General features: G+C 50.2%; 2 protein-coding genes across 2 annotated transcripts in view; one reads left to right on the top strand and one right to left on the bottom strand.

The window, feature by feature from the left end:
* Nucleotides 1-6,932, top strand: part of ADCY2 (adenylate cyclase 2) — a 424,271-nt gene extending 417,339 nt beyond the window's left edge. The window contains 2 exon segments of the mRNA XM_021077007.1: nucleotides 1,841-1,965; nucleotides 5,028-6,932. Coding sequence (XP_020932666.1) covers nucleotides 1,841-1,965; nucleotides 5,028-5,180 — 278 coding nt within the window. The 3' untranslated portion in view covers nucleotides 5,181-6,932.
* On the bottom strand, nucleotides 10,609-24,623 carry C16H5orf49 (chromosome 16 C5orf49 homolog). Its single transcript, XM_003134147.6, has 3 exons — nucleotides 24,382-24,623; nucleotides 12,892-13,008; nucleotides 10,609-10,982 (listed from the first exon to the last, which is right to left on the bottom strand). Exons 1-3 carry the CDS (start codon nucleotides 24,526-24,528, stop codon nucleotides 10,803-10,805), a joined length of 444 nt encoding a protein of 147 aa, XP_003134195.4. The 5' UTR covers nucleotides 24,529-24,623; the 3' UTR covers nucleotides 10,609-10,802.

Here is a 24,693-nt window from a genome sequence, read left to right as displayed (position 1 = left end):
AGATTTCAACTTTTTTTTATTGACTTTTTGTCTTTTTACGGCTGAACCTGTGGCACATGGAAGTCCAGCCCTCCCAGGAGCGGATGCTAGCTCCTGACTGTGAGCCCTGCATTATCTTATGAAACCAGGACCCGCTATGGGCTGTAAGGTGCATCCAGATCTCAGAGATGATGCCTCTGCCCTTGCTGCCTGTCTGATGGCGCCGTCACTCTGCTTCCTCCTGGGAAGATCAGCGTGATGATAGCAGAACTTAGCCAGTGGGGTTGTTCTGAGGACTAGAAGTTTATACATGCCGGGAGTTCCCGTTGCAGCTCAGGGATAACAAATCTAACTAGTATCCATGAGGACTCAGGTTCAATCCCTGGCCTCGCTCAGTGGGTTAAGGATCCAGCATGGCTGTGAGCTGCACTGTAGGTTGAAGACATGGCACGAGCCTGTGGTATAGGCTGCAACTACAGCTCTGATTTGACCCCTCGCCTGGGACCTGGGAACTTCCATATGCCATGGGTGTGGCCCTAAAAAAACAACAACAAAAAACAAGTTTATACGTGTCAAGCCCTTAGCCTAGCACATGGCAGGTAGGAAATGCAGCACAGCTGTTGATGGATGGTGTTTGTTTCAGCAACACCTTGGATGAACCCAAAACTCCAGCGTGGCAGGATGGCAGATAACTATAGTGCCCGCACTTGGTGTAGCCATTTAAAATGAAAAGAGATGCGTTTCAAAATTAATTAACTTCAGCCGTGAGCTGTGGTGTAGGTCGCAGACGCGGCTCGGATCCAGCATTGGCGTGGCTGTGGCTGTGGCGTAGCCCCACCCCTAGCCTGGGAACCTCCACATGCCATGAGTGCGGCCCTAAAAAGCAAAAAAAAAAAAAAAAAGTTAATTAACATCAAAACTATTGGGAAACCATCTGATGATCCTCTCTTGCCTAAGATTATATGGCAACATAGAAGGACAATTATTTGATAATGTTTAGTTTTATAAAGTATACCAATTTATGCTGTTATGGAATCATGCTAGATACAGAAGCATGAATCAAGATGGAGAAGGGGAAAAAGACTAAACATTTTAATGTTTTGAGATGATGGAGAAGGATCATTTTCCTCTGTTTTAGATTCCATGAGTTGGGTTAATGTTTGCTTAAGAATGATGGTTCAAGAATGGTCTCATACAACTTTCTGTTTAAAACAGTTGCTTAGAAAAATAAAAAATGAAAAAAAATAAAACAGTTGTTTAGGCACTGTGAACCAACTATAATAGGAAAAATAACCACCATTATTTAAAAAAAAAAAAAAGTTGTTTAGGGAGTACTGTGGTGGCCTAGTAGTTAAGGATTCCGCATTGTCGCTGCTGTGGCTCACTGACTGCTTCGGACTCCCTAGGCAACTGTCCTTTTTTATAACGATTTTTATTTTTCCTATTATAGTTGGTTCACAGTGCCTAAACAACTGTTTTTTTTTTATTTTATTTTTTTCGAAGCAACTCTTTTAAACAGAAAGTTGTATGAGACCATCTTGAACCATCATTCCTGAGCAAACATTAACCCAACTCATGGAATCTAAAACAAAGGAAAAGCACACAAAGGAGGATAATTCCTGTTGTCTCAAAACATTAAAATGTCTGTCTTTTTCCCTTCTCCATCTCGATTCATGCTTCTGTGTCTATCATGATTCCATAACAGCATACATTGGTATACTTTATACAGTTAAACATTATGAAATAATTGCTTTTCTACGTTGCCATTATAATCTTAGGCAAGAGAGGGTCATTAGATTGTTTAAACTGTCAAGTCCATACCTTGAATCTTGCTAATTCATGCGACTGTGCTGTGTCGCAGGTATCAACCATGGCCCTGTAATAGCTGGTGTCATTGGCGCTCAGAAGCCGCAGTATGACATCTGGGGCAACACGGTAAACGTGGCCAGTAGGATGGACAGCACCGGAGTCCTGGACAAAATACAGGTAATTCAGTCTGCTCTGTCCCTGTCTGGCATGTCTGTCCTCTTGGGAGCCATGAATAAGTATGTCACACATCAAAACAAAGGAAAGGAAGTAAACCATGAAATTTACCGACACATTATTGGGGAGATAGTCATTCATTTCTGCATGAACTGTTAACACTAAGCATGGTGTCACAATACAGAGGTCACTGCATTTGTGAGAGGAGCCATCACAGCAGCCAGCATGGCAGGTGGCAGCTGGAGGGCGGGGTGCGGCAGTGGTGCCCTTCTCCAGGGCACTGGTGTGGCTCGGGTCGCTGCCCTGGGGCAGGTTTTGTCCTCCTTCCTGCTGTCTTGGGACTGAATTGGGGGGTGCGTAGAGGCGCATCCGGGGTGGGGAGATGAAGTGGAGCCACGTGAAATGACAGTCCCAGCTGAGACCAACTGAGACTGGAGCGTCTGGAAACAACTGGAAAGCTCTGGAATCCACCCAAGGGAGAGAAAGCCAAGGTCTCCCAAGTTAAAAGCAGCGGGGATGCTATGCACCTGCTTGGGCACAGGGCCAGCACCCGGAACCAGAGTCTCTCCGAATGAGAAGGGGTGGGTGTGTGTGTGCGTGCGCGCGTGTGTGCTCACACTCGAGTGTCTGTGCTGAGCTTTCTCTTTGCCTCGCCTTCAAATAGCAGTGGTTCCACATTTCACCCCAGCTGTGTTGTATGCTGGAAGCTAAATCCCTGCCGAATGGCAGATGTGTGTGGAAAATCACCGTACACAAATAGGAGACTTTATCAGACATTTGTCCTCTGCAGTGACGTTGATGAGTCTCTGTCTGGGGCCTCAGATTGGCCGACGTGCTCAGCCAGCCCCGCCTCCCGAGACCACGATGGACACGGAGAGTCCACTGTTAATCCTTCCCCAAGGGGCTTCTCTCCCCACGGCTGGTTCCTTGCACGGCTTCAATGTTGCGTGGAAGGTGACAGACGTGAGCTCTCAGGGTTGGCCTCCTTCCAGTCAGAATACGAATCAACGGTTGCTGAAGAGGAAGCAACCATCCAACGAAGAGAAGGGAGAGAGAACAAAAAGCAAGAGAGAGAAGTAATGGAAGGAGAGGACATAGCCCGGGCCTCCCTGGCCGACTTGGCCACTGCCAGGGAGAAGGGAGCTGGCTCTGCTCAGTAGGAATGGGTTTCCTCTGACTATCATTGCTTTCCGTGTTTGTTTGTTTTAGAGCCACACCCGTGGTATATGGAAGGTCTCAGGCTAGGGATCGAATCGGAGCTGCAGCTGCCAGCCTGTACCACAGCCACGGCAACTCAGGACCTGAGCCATGTCTGCAACCTACACCACAGCTCACGGCAACGCTGGATCCTTAACCCACTGAGCGAGGCCAGGGATCGAACCTGCAACCTCGTGGTTCCGAGTTGGATTCGTTTCCGCTGCGTCATGACGGGAACTCCCCGGCCTCCTGCGGTTTTGATGTGCTGCTGCCTCTGCCAAGACAGCTTCTGTCCTCCAGGCCTCTCCCACCCACCAAGGGACTGGCTCATTGCCGCTGCCACTGCCCCACCATTGCCCGGTCCTCACCCCCCAGATTCATGGTCTTATGTGTCTCACCCAGATACCCGAGGTGGCCGGACCCCACAGGCACCCGGTCCATTTCCTCTGACGAAGTGGCCCTCCCTCCTCTGTCACATTGTTCCAAAGCAGTGTGACGAGGAATTTCTGGGGAAACAGCTCCCCCCATCACTGCTCAAGACCCAGAAACCTGCTGGGGGCCTGGCTGGGGGACCCTCATCTCAGAAGCCGAGGTGTTGTTCGCAGCTGAGCGCATGCACCTTGCACGTTCCCTGCCCGAGAAGATGCCTTATGCTGGAGGTTCCTCCGACACCCAAGCCTCAGACCCCAGCAGGCGTGGCCTTGGTCCCAAGGACACAGGGCAGACGCTCCAGCTAAAGGCAGTAGGAGGCTCAGGACAGTGCATCCTCCCGCCCCCGGAGAGAGCAGCCCGCCGTCCCAGCTGGTTCATTGTCCACCAACCCAGTGGGACCAGAATGGGATGAATGCAGCAGTGGGGCCCTTGCCTCGTGGTGCCTGGCAGGAACCCAGCAGTCCCCTCCTGGGAGGGTCGCGCTCTGTTCAGCATCCCCAGTCAATCCAGGAGGCGGGGGAACTTTCCAGACCTGACTCAGAGCATCCCATCCCGCCCGCACGCAGGCTGGTGCGAATTCCTAGTGTTCTTTCAGTTTTAGGTCCTTTTCCTCCCCATTCGCTGAGTTGACTGCTGCTGCTTCTGTCTTTTCTCCCATCTGTATTAAAATCCATCATTGATATTTATTATTTCACGAAAGGACATCCCCAGCGATGTGGAAACATCATCTGAACCTCCCCCCCCGCCCCCTGCAACAGGGTTTGATTTACTCCCTTCGTCCCAGGGCTCTTGCATGTGACTGTACAGTCTGCTCATGGTTAAAAATCATAGCATCGGAGTTCCCGCTGTGGCTCAGTGGGTTAAGAAGTCAACATAGTGTCCATGAGGACGCAGGTTCGATCCCTGGCCTCGCTCAATGGGTTAAGGATCTGGCATTGCCGTGAGCTGTGGTGTAGGTCGCAGATGCGGCTCGGATCCTGCATTGCTCTGGCTGCAGTGTAGGCTGGCAGCTGCAGCTCCGATTCGACCCCTAGCCTGGGAACCTCCATATGCCGTGGGCGCAGCCCTAAAAAGACAAAAGAAAAAAAGAAAGGAAAACCACGGCATGGATCCAGGCTTCATTCTTTTTAAGGGGGTGAAGTAAAGCCTCACGATTTTATCGTCTGATCGGCGATGTGGATCACAATAGCATCAGTTTCCTGAATTCTGGCGGTTACTTGAATTTTAGGTTGTTTCCAGTTTCTCGCTTTCACAGCACTGAGTTAGACTTTGTCCTTAGAAAGCATTTCTTCTCATGGATGAGTCTACTGGGGTCTCGGGAGTGGACGAATGGGTCTGAGAACACGGGGCCTCCTGACCCCTGTGGTCAGGTGGCCTTGGACACTGGCGTGTCCTCCTTGGTGCTAAGTGCTTCTCCCCTGTCTCCGAACTTCTAGGTTACAGAGGAAACGAGCCTCATTCTGCAGACCCTGGGGTACACGTGCACGTGTCGAGGCATCATCAACGTGAAGGGAAAGGGGGACCTGAAGACGTACTTTGTGAACGCCGAGATGTCCAGGTCCCTTTCCCAAAGCAACCTGGCATCCTGAAGCGGCGCCTCATTTCGGCAAGAAGACTGTCTCTTCAGGAGGATACAATGCACTTTCTGACTGCACCGTTTGTCCCTCGTTTGTGATGTGCGTGCTCTGTTCTGTCCTCTGGAGCCTTTGCAGGCTCGTTCCTGTGACCCGGTGGCATCCCGTTTGGTGTCCGACGTGTGCCAAGACCGCCCTGCCACTTGCACTGTGCTTACGCCTCGGCAAAAGGAAAAGGAGCGTGTGATAGAGCAGAAAAGCAGAGACCTGACAGAGAGGAGAGAGGTGAAACAAACAAAAATTCTCAAGGCAATAAAACTAGGGGGTGTATATTATCTTCCAGTGCATGTTCTTTTCTGGAAAATATGGTAGCTCGCCAACCGCATCCGCTAGTCTGATACTCAAACACACAGTATTTGTGAAGAAGTTGACTCTGTCGCCCGCCCCCATGGAATCTGACTGTCCCCACCCCCGTGTCTCATTGCAGCAACTGTCCACGACCCCACTGGGATCCGTGGCTCGGTCGCCTGGCTCTGTTGTGTCGCGTGCCAGCAGCACGTTACCCTTCGCCACCAGAATTAGTTCTTTACAACCTTGGACTGGTTTTGTACCAAACGCGTCCGATGTTTTGATGCCATTGTCTTTTGTAAGGTTAATTCATTAAAAGTTTTATGTACTTTGGTTGATAGTATCTTTTTACCCCCTCCCCTCCTTCCTTCTTGCTCCCGTGGATTCTTCCAGACGTGAGTTGGTTTTCCATTTATTCTCCCTGGGACAGTTGTTTTGGAGGGGGCTCTCCGGAAGCCAAGATGGAGACAGCTTTGCGCAAAGCGGATCGGGACAGAGCTGGCAATGCTGGGAGTGGATTATGCAACTCCCGGAAGGAAGGAAGATGCTTCAGTGTGTCATGTGGTCTCTTTTCATTTCGGCCTCTCTGGAGAACACTTGCAGGGAAAACTCTTTTACCAGTGAAAAGACTCTCTACTGCAACAACCCCGGCTCTGTCCACACGCTCTGGTCTAATACTCCCCTGTGGCTGTGAGACACAATGACCAGCCATCGCAATGGTTTGAACTTATGAGAAACGCTGCCAGAGCCCCACAAGCTGCCTCTTGCATCTGTGCATTTTTGGAGAGAGAAGACCTGGGAAATTGCAGTCTTGCAAACCCAGCTCTGAAGCTTTGGTTTCTTTTTTTCACATCAAGAGATCATACTTTGCCAAAGGGTGAAAAATAGAACAGTCATGCATAATCCAGTGTGGAAGAGGAAAGCTGCCAAGGCCAGCCTGGATGAGCAAAGCGTAGCTCAGGGCAGGCTTTCTATGAGAGATCGAGGACTCCAGTGACCCATTAGGAAGCAGCTGGGAACTCGGGCTGGAAGCACGAGGCCTCGGTTTGATTCCAGACCAGCCGTGAAACGTTGAACACCTCTTTCGATCTCTCTTAGGAGGATTTTCCTCCTTGGTAGCTCACGGCATCAGGTCTGATTCAAAGAGCTCATGGCCGTGAGAGAGGCTGGCAGGTACCCAGGCCTTGCTCCTGCCAGCATGTCGCAGGACCAACACGGCCACCCTGCCGGGACTTTGGCTCATACTCTGTAAAAAGCGCTCTTTGAAACTAATAATCAGCCTTTATCACCAGAGTGAGAATATAGCATGACTTCTCCAATTGTCTGCCTCGGTCAGGAATTTTTTGATCCTATAATTGCAGCTCAGTGTTGGCCTTAATACATCTAATTGTCCAATAAAGGTGACTGAGAGGAGAAAAATGGTATTAAAGGCATTTTCTCTGCACTGTAACCAAAATCTGTAACCTCGGTTTCAGTGACTTCGCTTCTGTGGGGTCTCCTCCCTTAGAGCCCATCCACCCATCCTGTGGCTGTGCCTCTTGCCTTAAAGGTGCCACTTGCAGATGGGCGATTCGCCAAGCACCGTGAATATGCCCCCAGGGAAGTTCCCATGGGATGCAATGGTTTAAGGATGTGGCGTTGCCGCAGCTGTGGCACAGGTTTTGCAAGTAAGGTGCAAGTTCGATCCCTGGCCCGGGAACGACCACATGCTGTGTGTTCAGCCAAAGGTAAATAAATAAAAATTAAAAACGACTGTTTTTTAAAATGCGCCCCCCCCAGGATGCAAAATAAGTGTTGTTTCTTTTTTCCCCAAAGCTGTATCACCAGTCTTATCAAACAATAGACTGTTAAAAGCAATCAGAGTTATGATCAGAATCTACCTCGCAAAGATCTGAGCACACAGGGGTCTCTCAAAATGCGCCCCAAAGTGTCAGCCTCACCTGGGAACGTGTTAGAAATGCACATTTTAGCAATAAAAAGATGTTATACAGCACAGAAAATATAACCATTATTTTGTAGAACTGTAAATGGAATATCATCTATAAAAATGCCAAACACTGTGTGGCGTGCCTCAAACTAATGTAATATTATCTATCAACTATACTTCAATTAAAAATAAAAATATTTTTAAAAATCAACAACCACCACCACCAAGGGGGTCCCATCATGGCACAGTGGAAACAATCCGACTAGGAACCTTGAGGTCGCGGGTTCAATCCCTGGCCTCGCTCAGTGGGTTAAGGATCCCGCGTTGCCGTGAGCTGTGGTGTAGGTTACAGACACAGCTCAGATCTGGCGTTGCTGTGGCTGTGGTGTAGGCTGGTGGCTATAGCTCCAATTTGACCTCTAGCCTGGAACCCTCCATATGCCATGGGTGCAGCCCAAAAAAGCAAAGAAACAAACAACAACAAAATAATAATAAAATAAAGCATAGGTTCAGGCCCTAGGCGAGACCTGCCAGACGGGAGATCTGATGGGGGGCCCAGCGTGCTTATGCTCAGTGTGCTTTGCAGACAAGTTCTCCAGGAGATTCTGATCCTCGCTCAAGCCTGGGCCCCCCACCTGCTACATTTTACAAAGGAGGAAACAAATCCAGAGACTCCAGTCCAGAGTCTCCCAGTGGATCAGTGACCAGGACGAGACTAGAATGGAAAACTACCTGTTCCCTGAAATCTGCAAGGGTGGCTCCTGGTCACAGCTCCCCAAATTCAGACAACTACAGGCATTCCTGTGAGTGTGCCGTGCAAATGAGTGGACTGGCCTTTTCTGCCCATAAGCCCATCATGCCTGCGACATTGACAACACTAGGAATCGCTCCTCACTGTACTCCTTAACCGCTAGGTCTTGTGGGAAGCCCCCCCCCGCCCCATCAAAAACTCCATGAGTCCAGTCCCCTTGACGGTGAAGTATATTCAATATTCTGTTAAGAAAAAGCTATGTTGTTATGAATCTTCCATGTCATTATTTTTCCCAGCTGAGCAGGCTTTCCTAAAGACAGCAACACTCTGCTTTCGAAAAACCACTGAGAGTGGAAATTTTATAGACCAAAACAAACTCTTCAAATATGTTTCTCTTGGATACGATGACGAACAGGCATTCAACGATTGGCTTTAAGTTGTAAAAGTCAAGATGCTAAAAGAAACATGTTTAGTTTTCACTGCTGCCTATCACATGTGTGCACTTTTGAAACCTTGCCCAATCCAAGCCCTGCCTTTTCAGAGCAGTGGAAGGTTAAGGGTACAGGGTTTGATTTAAAGTAACTGAAAATAACCTAGTCTGACATTATTGCAGCTACCTCCAGATAAAGCCCTTTCTTAGAGATGTCTTGTCTTTTCTGGTACTCCAGACTGAAGAAAAAATAATTTATAACAAACTTCCATAACCCAAGCTTTATGTATTCTCTATGATGTTATTATAAAAATGATGACTGCACCCAAAGGCGTTCCAAATAAACCACTATTTCTTTGGGAAAAAAAAAATAAAAGATACCTACAGTGAAAAACAATTTTTTTCAAAACTGTAAAGGAATATTAGAGTCACCCAGCCTGGAAAGTGCCAGGAACACAGTGTCTGTCCTCAGAGGATCAAAATAATAAAACTAGCAATGGAGGAAACAACAGTTAAATTAATTAGATCTCCTGCCCATTAACTGCTAAACTCTGGGAAAGGTAATCACAGTAGTTGAGATATGATTTCTCTACGAGATCCATTCCTTCAAACTCCAGCCAGTATCTTAATTCTTGAGTAAGTTTCAAATCATCTCCAAAGTAAACCTTTCCAACTTCCTTTAAAAGCAGCTGCTGCTTCCTCAAAGAAAATTGTTCAAAGTCTGAGTCACAGCAGTCACAGCCCCTATTGAGCCCGCTGAGACCACACTCCAGGGGTTCACTGATCCCCATACAAACGCTTCAAGGTTTGGAACTCCTGCTCTAAAGATGAGGAGCCATGGGCGCTCCCTGGTGGCTCAGCAGGTGCCATGTCTTATGTGGTGTCTCCCAAAGTGCCCAGGAGGGGGCGCTGTGCAGAGGTGTCACTGTTCTATGAATGACTGAGCCTGTGCCCACCCTACTTCCCAGAAGAGCGGCTCCTCTCCCTTCCTTCACTCAGCTTTACAAACCTGCTCCTCCCAGCGCAAACCCTCTCCTTTTTCCCTCCCGACATTCCCGGAACACTTACCAAATGCCTCCTGGGTTTGCTTTGAACAAGCCTAGGCGTCCGCTTGCGGCACATGGCAGGTTAAGGATCCAGCACTGTCACGGCAGCAGCTCCGGTTGCTGTTGTGGCTCGGGTTTGATCCCTGGCCCTGGAACTTCTGAGTGCCGTAGGCCTGGCCAAAAAAAAATTTTTTTAATTAAAAAAATAATAAAGATGAGGAAATCTGGGTTCAAGTAGGTGGAAGGATTTGCCCCACACCACGCAGCTAGGAGCCAGGATTCTACCCGGGTCTGGTGAACACCAAAGCGCGACCCCTTCCCATGACCTTTGGCCGCTTCTCCACTGAGGCGTGACAGCGGCATTGCTAGCCACCAGGCCACCCATCCCACGAGGGCTTTTGCCCTCAGTTGCTGTTATTTGTGGCTCAGATCGGGCATGGGGGGGGTGGATTTTCTAGAGTTCAGTTGTGCCAAAAAGGCAATTTTATTATGTCACCTCTTAAATATTGTTTGTGCTGTCAGACCAGTAGTGGTTTCCATATAACCATTAAGAAAAGTAACTTCAGGGAGTTCCCACTGTGGCCCAAAGAGTTACAAACCTGACTAGTATCCATGGGGATGTAGGTTCAATCCCTGCCCTCTCTCAATGGGTTAAGGATCTGGCCGTGCGGTGAGCTGTGGCATAAGTTGCAGATGTGGCTCAGCTCTGGTGTTTCTGTGGTTGTGGTGCAGGCCGGCAGCTGCAGCCCCCGTTCAACCCCTGGCCTGGATTCCATATGCCACACAGGCGGCCTTAAAAAGTGAAAGAAAGAAAAAGGAAGGGCAGGGAGGGAAGGAGGGAGGGAGGAAGGAAGGAAGAAAGAAACAGCTTTCCCATGAAAGCCTCTACCAAGAAGACTCACACACATGAAGAGGAGTGAACACAATTCAGCCAACCACCCTCAAGGGGGACAAAGTTTTCACTTTATTCAATGCTCACAAGGGATGGACGCCCAGCATCACTGTGTCTGACATCGGTTCCCATGACAACCCATCGCAGAGGCAGTCATCCTAAGAATCACAGGCCTCTGGCCAGGCTGGTCATGCCCCTGCCTGTGCCACCTCGCAAGTGCGCCCTTCAGGCCCCAGGTGGGCGTCAGGCTGGAGACACGTGCCCGAAGCCGGGCTCCTTGAGGCTGGGGATGTCGTTCTTCCGGTAGAAGTCGGCCTTCAAGTGGCCGGCGCGGCGGTGGTCCCGGTTCGGAGGCTCCACCGGCTGATGGATGCGCCACCCATAGACGGAAGACGTCAGCACGCCCACCGGCCTCTCGCGCTCCTGTCGAGGGGGAGCAGAGCACTCTTACCTGTCTGCGCGCCTGCGCGCCTGTGCACCTGCGCCCTGTGCACCTGCACCCTCATCTTGGGGGGGCCCCTCCAAGCTGACGCCAGGGGGAGCCTCTTCCAGTAGGTCACGCTCTGCCCCCTCTGCTCACAGCCAGCTAGTGCCCTCACGTCCTTCAGAGAAAAGCCAAGACCTTGAACCGGGCGCCAGGTACCCACAGACCTGATTCAGGGACCAGTTCTGCCTGGTTCCTTTCCCCAGAGACCCATCTCCCAGCCCCCCTCACCACCCCAGCACCCCCTCATCCTTTACATAGTCCCCCAATCCCTTAAAAGTCTGTATGGCTACCATTTTTCCCTATCTGGAATTTGGCTCATTATTTATTTGGCTTTTACTTTTCTGTCTCCTCGCCGGAAGGTCAGCTCTAGGAGGGCAGACGCTTCTGTTGTACTCCCTTTCTGCTCAGTAGCACATGGGAGGTGCTCGGAAACTGTGAGTGGACATACATCGTGCCAGGCATGTGCTTATGAAAGAAAAGTGCTAACTTCACTTGCAACTTGGAATGAATGGATATAAACCAAACCAACAGGAAAAAACGTTCACGCCCATGACTCGAGTGGTGAGACCTCACAGAACCTCCATCACTTAACGGCACATCGACGTGAAAAGCTTCATTGCGGAACTTCCCTCGTGCGGCCCTGGGTTAAGGACGTGGCGTGGCCACAGCTGTGGCACAGGCTGCAACTGGGGCGCAGGTTCAATCCCCAGCCTGGGAACCTCCACGAGCCAGGCGTGCAGGGGGCGGGGGGAGACCCTCTAAAAGAGGAGTTTCCTTGAAAGTGACCAAGACAGCATCTTAAACATCAACAGCCACAGGCAAAAATCCTCTGACCTCCAAAGAAATCCCTCCAGATGCTTTTACATTCTGACTTCTGTGTATCGTGTAGAGATTAGGCTATTAATACAGCCCCCAAAGGTTCCTGAACGTACTGTCCTCATGTCAGACTTTGTGTGGACAATGTCCTAGTGTGACAAGCCGGCAGGAGGGTCTAACCAGCAGACAGATGGGCCCAACCACGCCAAGGGGATGCACGGCCTCCTGCCCCCTTAACCGCCCCATCCCCCCACCCCGACCCCACCCTTGAGCCTGACCTCCTCACCCTGGGGTTTGGGTCCCTCTGTTGGTCACCACTGACCCTGCATGGCTGCCGACCAGCAAAGCCCTTCCTTTTGGAAAACCATGGGGAGGTGAAAGAGGACCGGGCCATGTGTGGTGGACACAGCAGCCTGGTGATTCGACGTGGGAGGTTCCATCCCTGGGAAGCAGTGTCCCCGGGACTAGGGTGGCCTCGGAGGTTAAGCAGAGACCTACTGCATCTGTTGAAAAGAACGTCTGGGTGTCTGCTCTCATGCAATGGTTGAATTCCACACGACTAAACAACAGGAGCCACAAAAATTAACACACAGTTGAATATGGCAGGACGGAGAGAGCTGTAACCTGAGCTCCGTCCTGGCTTCCAGGAGCAGGAAAACAGAGGAGGGGACTTACATGCAGCCAGCAGGATGCAGGAGTAACGCACAGGGCCTCTGTTAACACCTGTTAACGCCCTGAGTACCCTGTCTTTTTTCTCTTTTTTTGTCTTCTTAGGGCCGCACCCACGGCATATGGAGGTTCCTAAGTTGGGGGTCGAATCGGAGCTGTAGCAGCCAGTCTACACCAGAGCCAGAGCAATGCCAGATCCGAGCCGCATCTATGACCTACACCACAGCCCGCGGCAACGCCGGGTCCTTAACCCACTGAGCAAGGCCAGGGACCGAACCCGCATCCTCATGGATGCTAGCTAGTCAGGTTTGTTACTGCTGAGCCCCCACGGGAACTCCCAACGCCCTGTCATAATATTACCTCCTCGTTCACGTGAAGTCCCAGGCTTTTTGCATGTTCTCTGTCATCCCGGTGCAGTTTCTGATTATAACCTGGGTTCCTCTTCAAAACACAGTCATAGAGGGAAATGACTCCTGCCTGGGAATAAAAAGAGGGGCAGAGCCATGGGTTATTCAAGGGCTGAGCCAGGGAAGCTTCATGGGGCTAGAAAGCCCAAACGCTCTCTGATGGAGAGTGGAGACACCCAGAAGGTTCCACCTGCACTGAGTGTGGGGGGAAGGTCGATAGCCGTCCCCCCCCAACCCCGCCCCAGCCCCCAGGGTCCTGAGAGGCCCCCGTGCGGGGGGACTGTTTCCACAGGCACTTTTCCTCCACCTGTTAAAGACCCGTCTTCCCAGACGAGGCTCCTCGTGCCCCCGACCCCATCACTAGAGCTCAGACCTTAAAATAAGAACAATTCCCTCGATATATGTGTTTTCTCCTTCATTTCTACTTTTCTTCAGTTTCTCAAACGTTTTGTCATAAGCTTGCGCTGCTTTGAAAAACCAACAATATCTGAACACTAGGACAATATATCCCAACAGAAGTCTTTCCTCTTTAGCGAGATGGAAACAATTTCAATGTCTTAGCTACGGCAGTTGTGATGCATATAGATGCATGAACATATATGCCTGGTGTGTGTTGTGTTCGTACATGTACACATATGGATGATACACACACACACAGCAAACATATGCATGACATACACACACACCCAGCTCTGCTGGTTAGAATGATGACAACGCTAACAGCGCAACCATCTGTAACATCTCCACTTTTTTCTTACTACAAAAATAAAACTGCCTCGCTTGATATCCAGTAAAAGGAAAAAAAAAATCCATGTGTTAAGTGATCTTTAATCTGTAATCGCCTCGTATGTCAGGCCTGTCGTTCTCCCAGCCAGGCCCCAGCGGCCTTGAGTCCTCCGGCAGCAAACGTGGATGTGCCACGTTGCTGGGCTTTGGGGTCGTGGTGCCTCTGACCCGTTCGCATTTGCTTGTTTTCCACCCCAAATAGCAATGCCAGAATGACCCCCTCCAGCCGCAGGACCTGGAGGTAGGAGGTATCAGTGAAAGGGTACACGACACGGGCAGTGTTGGAAAACACAGCCCACCTGTGCAGGAACTCAGAGCTGCTGGCAAGCGGGGGGACAGCTAGAGTGTCACTAGCTGCAGCTTCGGCCCAGCCCTGAAAGACGCTGCACAGGTCATCCATCCTGTGCAAGACGCCCCTCTTGCACGGGAAGGATGTGAAGAGAATTCAGACGTGGATACTGTCCTGCCGCCACTGACCATCCATCTGGTCAGGAAAACAGGGCTGTCTTCCAGAAACATGATTTTCAGGTTCCTAAGAACTCGAGCAGCACCACGTTCCAGGCGCTGATTCAGTGACGCTCGGATCCTGGGTGGCCTACGTTCCCAGCCACTCCAAGTGGCTCAGCGGCAGTCCATGGCTTCTGCACCTGTGCCCTGGTGGCCATTTCACGAGGTCACCTGGCAGGAGCTTCTTCTTGGCATCATCTTTTCTCTCCTACTCAGCTGCTGGGTCTGTGCACCCATGGACCTGAGCTCCACACCTCCTGAAGGCAACCTACAGTAGCCTGTTACTCAAAGGGTTAAAACCAAAAGGCCCAAATCAGTGCAGAGGGGACACATGATTCAGCCTTTGGTACAATGACCACTGGCTTGCTGTTTGGGGGAAAGGAAAGAAAAGAAAAAGAAAAAAAACATCGTTTTCCCCATCACATTATGGACAAAAGTAAAGTCTGGATGGATTAGAAATGCAAGTGAAAAGAAAACTTAGGGAGTTCCCGTGATGGCTTAGCAGGTTAAGAACCCAACATCGTGTCCAGGAGGATGCGGGTTCAATCCCTGGTCTCACTCAGTGAGTTAAGGATCTGGTGTTGCTGTGGCTGTGGCGTACGTAGCCTGGGAATCTCCATATGTCACAGGTGCAAAAAGAAAAAAAAGGAAAACTCATAAGAGACCTCTTAGGCATAAAAGCAATGGGGGAAATTTCGTGAAAAAAAAAATCAGTCACTTTGTCGACGAAAAAAATCAGACGTGCTTATGAAATAAAATTCAAACTTAAAAATGCTTTAGGAAGTGAAAGAGCCATCTCAGTATCTTTAACAAAGAGTAAGACATCCACAGAAGCTGGCCTGGTGGGACTGACTGGGTGCTTTGCTTCTGGCCCACAGACATTAAGCAAACTCTGCAGCCACCTTTTTGGGTAAGCCGCCAGGCCAGCAGGCCCCGCAGGGACACAACAGAAGCTCAAGGACACCCCCTCCTCTGCCGGGGTGGTGGGAGACCGAGTCTCCAAAGAAGCCTGCCTACTTTTCTGTACACGAGATATTGCAGTGCAGACCCTTCCCTGCGGGATTGGTTCCAAGCTACTGGCCAGGCCTGGCGGAGGCCCACAGGCAGACTGGAACAGTCACCTGACACCCCACCACCCTCACCTCACCCCCACTTCCACGGTAATTTAAGCTGGGCTCTTGGTCATCAACTAGAAGGCCCTCCGGCCTGGAATCCCCTCTGGCCTGGCTGCCTGGTGAAATGAGTGTGTTTCAGGGAGGAGCTGCAGCGGCAACAGAATGACCTGGTTCCCGGGCACTCAGCACTTGGGTGGGAGCCGCATCTGTGGCAGAGGTGTCCCCTGTGCCTGGGGCCTTTTGGCCCAGAGAGGAGGTGACCGGATGCAGGGCTGAGGGTCAGCCCGGCCAGAAGACGGCAGCACTGACACAGGGGAACTGGGCCCTCTTGCACGGCCAGCCTGGCTGTGCTAGCTCCCTAATGCAGGTGTCCCCTCACGCCTGACCCTTCTGAATGGAGTGGCCCTGGGGCTCTTGGACTTGTCCTGGGAGAAGGACTAAAGAGGGAGGAAGCGAGGGACTCGGGAGCAAAAGAGAACGCCATCGCTGTTATCTAACGAGGAAGGAAGCCTTGCTGCACGTTGGCCCCGTGCCTGAGAAACCCACTGCCCACAGCTCTCAGAAGGAACCAATGCAGCCTGTTTCTGACGTCTGGGCTCCAGAAACTGGGAGGCCATGCGTTCTGTTGCATAAGCAGCCAGGTCTCTGGTGCTACATTGCTACCAACAAACATACACGGTAAGGAGAAGCAGCCATCCTTTGAAAGATGGAAGGTAGGAATGGAGGAGCTCCTGTTGTGGCTCAGTGGGCTAAGAACCCAACGTAGTGTCTGTACAGGATTCGGGTTTGGTCCCTGGCCTCCAACAGTGGGTTAAGGATCCGGCATTGATGTAAGCTGTGGCATAGGTCGCAGATGCAGCTCTGATCCCATGTTGCTGTGGCTGTGGTGTAGGCTGGCAGCTGCAACTCTGATGCAACCCCTAGCCTGGGAACTCCCATATACCACAGGTGTGGCCCCCAAAAAATAAAAAATAAATTAAAAAAAAATAAAGTAAGGAGTTCCCGTCATGGCGCAGTGGAAACAAATCTGACTAGGAACCATGAGGTTGCAGGTTCAATCCCTGGCCTCGCTCAGTGGGTTAAGGATCTGGTGTTGCTGTGAGCTGTGGTGTAGTTCACAGAAGTGGCTCGGATATGGCGTTGCTGTGGCTGTGGTGTGGACAGGAGGCTACAGCTCCGATAAGACCCGTGGTCTGGGAACTTCCATATGCCACGTGTGCGGCCCTAAAAAGACAAAAAATAAAAAAGTAAAATAAAATAAAAATAAATAATAAAGAACAGAGATAATGCAGAGGTTATGGCAGAGGAACCAGAGACCCCACCATAGAACACTCTGCTCTGAGGAAACTGAACTGGTGGGCCCCCTGGCTCAGTAGACATCTCCAATGTTCAGTTCTCCTCTACTGACTACACAGAGGATTGCTCTTCCTAACCACTTTAGGTTAGCAAAGCCATGTGGCCAGTCCTAACCAGTGAATGGTGAGTGGAGGTGACACGTGACTCTTCAATCAAAAGCCTTTGAGAGCCGGTGCCAGGGACTCCTGAAGCTCCAGAGGGAGGGGTTAGCAGCTTCTGCCGTGGTGGCTGGGGGACTGTACTGGGCAGTGCTACCCTTCTGGACCCCAGGGGACACCTAGCATGAGAAATACATGTAGGCCATGGAGACTGTGGGGGCTGCTTGTTATTGCAGCATATCCTAGCTTCTCATGACTAATGCAAGCTCTGTAGCAAGGAAGGAGTCCTGGCCCCCACCACCTCCAGCCCACAGGGGGCCCTGGCGGCTGTCTCTTCTGGGTTTGGGACTCTTATTATGCCCAGTGCCTCCTCCCAAACTTGGAAACTCTTCTTCCAGACGTTACGCAAAGTCTCACACAAGTAACTGGAGTAAGATTCTAGGCAAACTGAGCCCTTTGTTCTTCCCTCCCATTTGGAACAGAAATGCAATGCTTCATTGTAAGTTTAAACAGCTGAACTGCCAGGAGGCAACAAGAGAAAGGAAATGAGTGCGTTCTTCCATGATAACTGCAGCATGGGCGATAGCAAGTGTTCACCAAACACATCTCCTCTTCTGGAACAGGTTCCACCACAATTAGGCGGGGGCCACGTGACCAGCTCTGGCCGGGGAATCTGGGAGAAACCAGCAGACACCACCTTCTAGGCCTGGTCCATAGGAAACTCTCCCACAGGCCTCTGCATGCTCTCTCTTTGCTCATTGGTCAGCAAATTAAAGGACCCAAGGAAGGTCTGCAAAGTCCCAAAGATTCCCAGACCTGCAGTAATGGAGCCTGGTTTCCCAGGTACCTGCATGGAGAAGAGCCACCAGCAGAAACATGCATGCTGGGCCCTAGTTCATTAGTTATGTTTACATGCTTCAGGCTAGTGGTACAATCATGTTAACAACCTGCTCTCTGGCAAAAAAAAAAAAAAAAAAAAAAAAAAGACCTGATTTGTAGTGTCTGCTGATTTCCGTGGTGTAAATACTCCCATCGTGATCAATGTCAGGCTTCCAACTGGATGCAGAGTTCGGAAGAGATACTAAGAATCCCCACTCTGTCAGTACGATCAGGCTTGGATACAACACTGATTAAGACCCGCAGGGTTTGGGGTCCATCTGTTTGCAGAGCCCATCCTGGCCCACCTGGTCTAATAAGGTGATGACCTGGCTAACATCTCCTGCCCTTGTGGCCTGAAGTACTGCCAGCTCTCACCTGGAAGCTTTCAGGCACCTGTGCCTACCCAGAGCCGTGTGAAACTGAAAACCCCCAAGGTGACCGAAAGTGGTTTTCTTTGATTCATAAGGGCTGCACTTTACTTGTGATAAATTTAGTGCTTCTCCTTAGGAGTCTAGCAATGTGTGAAGTCTAAGGAGGCTGTTTTCATTAATTTTAACATTGTCCAAAATTCCCTATCTCGAGAGAACTGTTACGTTAGCTTTTTTAAAAGGACAATATTCAACTATTCTCTTTGGTTTGTGGCAAAGACTGTGTTTCCTCTCTGGTGTGTTAAGATCCCAGGTCTGGGAAATTTTGGATAACTTTCCAAATAACCTATTTTATCAGTTTAATAAGAATGGAGCCAGTCGCCTTCTCTCTTCCACTGATAGCAGCCCCCCATTTGCCTTCCATCCCCCGGCAACTCACATGGAGGAAGAAAGTGCCATCCACAGGGGCTCAAACCCGACTCTAATCTTACATGTGCCTCTTGGTCAAATAGATGGGGGAAAATGCTATTTGTTTTCATGTATCATTTGCTTGCTGTGCTTCTAAAACGGGGATAATTTAGGAAAAAAAAAGTCTGAGTTATACTGTTAAATGAAAAGTGTGTTGCAAAGACATACACAGAGTTGTGTGATGGTGTGCGATCATGTCCTCCAGAAGTTCCGCACACAGGGCCGCATTCACGTACACACACGGAAAGGCGCGCCCAGCCTGCCCACACGGCGGTCATCACTGGCAGGAACACTTACTCCCTCCTCCCAGAGGGACGACTTCCGCTGGAAGGACGCATATGGCCTCTCAGGACTTCCTCCCTCCCTCCTTGGTGTCCTGCCCCTTCCCAAGCTCTACCTGCCCCTGAAAGTGCAGCCAGCCCAGACGAGAGAGGGAGAGAGGGAGAATGAGGGAGAGAGAAGCAACGACAGTCCACTCCCAAATCGGATCCCCGAGGAAGAGAGCAAGGGCAAGGATAACCCAAAGAGCAGATCATCCAACAAGGAACCTCTATTTAGCCTAAGAGGCTCCGCTTGTCCATCGGCAACTTGTCTCTTTGTTTAAAACATCCCCGTGCATCATCAAACTGAAAAGCTTTTGCACAGCAAAGGAAACCCAAAAGAAAACAAAAAGACAACTTACAGAATGGGAGAAAATCGTTTCAAATGATGCAACTGACAAGGGCTTAATCTCTAGAATATATAAGCAACTTATACAACTCAACAGCAAAAAAACCAATCAATCAATGGAAAAATGGGCAAAAGACCTGAATAGACATTTCTCCAAAGAGGATATACAGATGGCCAACAAACACATGAAAAAATGCTCAACATCGCTGATTATAAGAGAAATGCAAATCAAAACTACCATGAGATACCACCTCACACCAGTCAGAATGGCCATCATTAATAAATCCACAAATAACAAGTGCTACAGGGGCTGTGGAGAAAAGGGAACCCTCCTGCACTGCTGGTGGGAATGTAAACTGGTACAGCCACTATGGAGAACAGTTTGGAGGTACCTGAGAAATCTATACATAGAACTTCCATATGACCCCGCAATCCCACTCTTGGGCATCTATCCGGACAAAACTCTACTTAAAAGAGACACATGCACCCGCATGTTCATTGCAGCACTATTCACAATAGCCAGGACATGGAAACAACCCAAATGTCCATCGACAGATGATTGGATTCGGAAGAGGTGGTATATATACACAATGGAATACTACGCAGCCATAAAAAAGGATGACATAATGCCATTTGCAGCAACATGGATGGAACTAGAGAATCTCATACTGAGTGAAATGAGCCAGAAAGACAAAGGCAAATATCATATGATATCACTTATAACTGGAATCTAATATCCAGCACAAATGAACATCTCCTCAGAAAAGAAAATCATGGACTTGGAGAAGAGACTTGTGGTTGCCTGATGGGAGGGGGAGGGAGTGGGAGGGATCGGGAGCTTGGGCTTATCAGACACAACTTAGAATAGATTTACAAGGAGATCCTGCTGAATAGCATTGAGAACTATGTCTAGATACTCATGTTGCAACAGAAGAAAGGGTGGGGGAAAAACTGTAATTGCAATGTATACATGTAAGGATAACCTGACCCCCTTGCTGTACAGTGGGAAAATTAAAAAAAAAAAAAAAAAAAAAAAAAAAAAACATCCCCATGCATGTATTTCTCCTCACTGGTTCCTCACAGGTGTTTATGATGCACCAGCTACGAGACCTGAGAGCACTCTTTCTGATGGCTGAGGAGAGAGGAGTCATGCAAATACATTCCTGGCCTCATGGACCTCATACTTTAATAGGAGAGGGGAAAAAAAAAAAAAACTAACAAGATAACTCAGTAACTATTTAGTAGGTTAGATTCTAATAGGCACAGAGGAGAAAAGTCAGGCAGGCATGGCCACACCTGCATCCTCTAGCAAACACCGTGAATGGGAGGCCCGCGGGTGCAAGAGTCTGCTGGATAACAGAGAAACTGGGCGAGATGTTAACAGGTGGAGCTTACCTGGCCTCCACAGGCAGCACGAGTGCCCGAGAGTGTGTGGCAGATGTGCTTGGCGCCTAAAGGCTCCTCCACCCAGGTGGGGCTTGGAGAGTCAGTATCGAATACCCCTCTGTCCCAGATACAGGCACGGGCCCTTCAGAGCTCCCCTTTGCACCTCTGCACGGCCAACACCATCGCTAACTGCTCAGCAGCTGCACTTGGCAAAGGGAAATTCAGCATCAGGAGGGGCGAGAAACAGTCAGCCCTTTGCCTCGGTGTCTCCACCACACACGGTCAGGGAAAAGTCCGCTAATCCCACCCAAACTAAGGTGGGGTTTTCTAAGCAAAGCTTCCCTCAAGACAGAGCTCCCCACATTTGCATGAGGGAAAGAAAGCATATTCTAAAACTGCCTAAGAATTTGTTTTTAAATGCAGCTCCTAGACTTTGAGAAATTTAATCAACACCTTCATAAAAGGGCATTCTCCTTCGCCTTAGCTTTCCCATTTCGGTAGCAGGAATGGTGTACGAAGCAGAAGAAGAAAAGAGTAATTTCAAAATGCCAGTGAACTGGATCTATGCAACACTAGCTTATAGAAAAAGCCCACACTGCTAGAGGCCCGCAGGGAGCAGGACAGGAGTTGACCGCATTTTTTCCTGGCAGTTTTAAAGGATAAATTTGTCTTAAGATCCAGGGCATTACTGAGGCTTTAAATAAGCATGCTGCTGTGACAGCTTTAACTCCGGGCTCCCGCAGGGGAGGTGACTTAGAAGACTAGGACCCGCCAGATGGACAGCCAAGCTGTGTACCTCACCTGTGTTACTTTCCCACAGTGACTGCGAGGAGAGGATAAAAAGACTGGTCCCCTTGGGACCCAACCCGCGACAAAAAGGAACTCTAATCATCATGAAGAAGAACGAATAATAATGATAAGAAGAACTCTACTGGAGCTCCCTGGTGGCTCAGCAGGGTAAGGACTTGGCATTGTCACTGCAGTGGCTCAGCTCACTGCTGTGGTGCGGGTTCGATCCTTGGCCTGGCCTGGGAATGTCCACGTGCCCAGGTGCAGCCAAAATAAAAAGAAACTCTGCTTACATTGGGCTTACTATGTGCTCCTTGCTCCTCGTTAAACTAATTCCCATAACAGCTCCACGTGGCTGGTGCTGTTTGATCCCTGATACCTAGCTGACGAGGTGAGATGGAGTGTTTTGTCTGTGGCCTGGGCAATCCACACAGCTAGTCACATGGAACCAGTATTTTTACCCAGGACTCCTGGGCCTATGCTGCTAACTAGCTAAGGAATAAGTTGCTGCGTAACACAGCAACTGCAGTGTTTCTTCTCAACTTTGAGTGCGACCTGGAATAATTTACGAAGAATTTAGGGGCAGCTGAGTCCCCAGCAAACCCCGTGATAGACTCCACCCTCTTTAGTTCAAAGGCTCTCAAGTTCAGAGAATCAGCGGCTGGACTCCTACAGCTGATGAAATACCAGTTTTTACTATAGGACTTTAGCACCATTGGCACCGGTTTGCAAATGCACTTTGAAATGTCTTCTGTTGTTCCTGCTGCCTTTAAAGCTTTCTTGTTTAGGTGTTAACACTTCTGCTGCCCCATTTTCTTTCCTGTGACACTAAAGGCCTCAGAACTAGGACTTGCCTGTGACCTCAGCAATCAACGGTACTGAATTTTTTTTTCCTTAAAATCTGTCTTGCATTAATTTGTCTAAGGCCCATCTCTACCTTCTAGGAGCAGTAAGACCTCAGAACAGGCCTTGGCAGGTGTTTCCTATAAAGGGACAGATACTGTCTTAGGCTCTGAGGGTCACATGGTCACTGTCGCAACTACTCAACTAAGTGTGGTTGCCATAGATGGTACTAAACAAATGGGCACGTGACTGTGTGGTTTTTTTATTCGAGTATGGTTGATTTGCAATGTTGTGTCAATTTCTGCTGTACATCAGTGACTCAGTCATATATATATAATTATATATATACACAATTTTTATTCTCATACTATCTGCCATCATCCCAAGATACTGGATATAGTTCCCTCCTGATACATGCACCACTATGTTCATTGCAGCACCATTCATAATAGCCAAGACATAGAAACAACCTAAATGTCCATCAACAGATAAATGGATTAAGAAGATGTGGTTCATATGCGCAATGGAATATTACTCAGTCTTAAAAAGGATGAAATAATGCCATGTGCAGTAACATGGGTGCAACGAGAGATTCTCAACTAAGTGAAGTAAGTCAGAAAGAGAAAGCACATGACTATGCTTTAAAAAAACATTCTAACAAGAGGTGGCAGGGCCGATTTGGCCCAGGAGGCTTCCTATGCACCACACCTGCATGGGGGGCACTCCTCTTGCCCATCTCTGATCTCCTTACAGGTACGGAGCCCCAGTCACCTCATACCTCTCTCTGTCCCTTGGTTGATTTGGCCCAGAAAGGGGGCACCATGTGTCAGATAGGTGAATCTTTAGGAAGATAAACTGAGTCTGCCAGACTCAACTCTGCCCCCCTTCCCCTGGCAATGCCTAGCCCACAGGGGTTTGCAGCTGGGGGGGGGTCTCTTCCTTTTCCTAGACCCACAGCTGTCTTAGCTTCAGTCTCCCCAAACCCAAACCCATTTGCCCAGAGTCCTTAGTGGGATCCTGCACCCTGGCTTTTGTCACTGATAAATATGGATCTTGGCCCCCATCTGCTTAATCCTTTAATTCCCCACGGTGGTAATTAACAAGACCTCTCCAAGATAACACATAAAATGGTGTCCCGTGAATTTTTTCATCATGTCAAGAAGCCAGACAATATTTATAGACTTTGAATAAAACTGGATGAACCAACTGAAAACATCAGGATGCCTTGGTTTTTGACTAGCGATAATAAAGAGTCTGCATTTTAAAATTGTAAACTTCACTTACGAAATGAAATTACACATAAAAGTTCTTTCAAAAATATTGATCATGGGAAGAAAAAAAGAAGACATCCACGGTGGCACCGAGGTGGGACCCTCTGCTCTCAATCCCATTCCCGTCTTATCGCCCAGCGGGAATTCAAGTCTGGGGGTGTCAGTACACAGGGATGCAAAGGCTTGCGTGCTGCAGGAGTCCCCTTTCTTCCTCACGTGCTTTTGTCCTTCCTTATCGCTCAAGGCCAGAGAGGTGCCAACAGATACTAGAGAGCCTCCTGGCTGAGGTTTGTGTGTTGGTGGGGGAGGGCTGCCAAAATCAAGTACCCAGACCGGGGGCTTCAACGACAGATATCTGCTGTCTCACAGTCCTGGAGGCCAAGGTCTAATCCGGTCCTGACTCCCGGACCTCGGCCCCCGGATCCTTCACGGTTCCTGGGCTCAAACTCACCGCAGCTTTTCTCTGCAGCCCCGCCCTCAGTCCGACGCCCCTCGGACCCCCCGACACTCAATAGGATAGCCCCGCCCCAGCCTGTAGCCCCACCCCATTCCTTCTCCCCCCCCCAAGCCCCTCCCAGAAGTTCAGCCCCTCCCCCAGGACCCTCTCCGGCAGTGCAGCCCCGCCCCTCACCTGCCTCCCTCTGCCAGTGGAACCCCACTCCCAACACCCTCCAGGTGAATGTAGCCCCGCCCCTATTCCTTCTGCCCCCCCCACCTCCCTCCCCATCAGTGCAACCCGCCCCCATTTCTTCCCCCGCCCCCCCAGCAGTGAAGCTCCGCCCCATCCCATTCCCCGCCCCCCCAGCCCCTTCCCGGCAGTGCGGTCCGGTCCTCGGTCCCCACCTCCCAGCCTCGGTCCCCGGCTCAGCAGCGGCCCCGCCGCGCAGCCGCACCCCCGGGCCGCTCACCCTGCCCTGGCGGTAGTAGTAGCTGTGCTCCTTGGGGTCCTGGCGCCGCGGCGGGACGTAGCTGAAGGCGGACAGCGCCGAGATGGGCACCGGCCGGGGCTTGCCCCGCAGCGTGGCGGCGGTGACCTCTTCGTCGTCGTCCTCCATCCGGCCGCCCTGCTCCGTCCCGCCAGCCGTGGAGCCCAGTCCGGTCCGTCAGCCGCTTCCGGCGCCCGCGTTCGGCCGTCGCTTGGAAACCGCGGCTGCGCGACGCCGGAGATGGGATGGGGCGGGGCGAGGGGCCGACCCCCCCCCCGCCCCCGACCCCGGGGT

This window comes from Sus scrofa, chromosome 16, assembly GCF_000003025.6.
Source record: "Sus scrofa isolate TJ Tabasco breed Duroc chromosome 16, Sscrofa11.1, whole genome shotgun sequence".
NCBI classification, from domain to species: domain Eukaryota; kingdom Metazoa; phylum Chordata; class Mammalia; order Artiodactyla; family Suidae; genus Sus; species Sus scrofa.
Note: the sequence above shows the minus strand (reverse complement) of the source record. Positions and strands in the feature narration are given on the sequence as shown.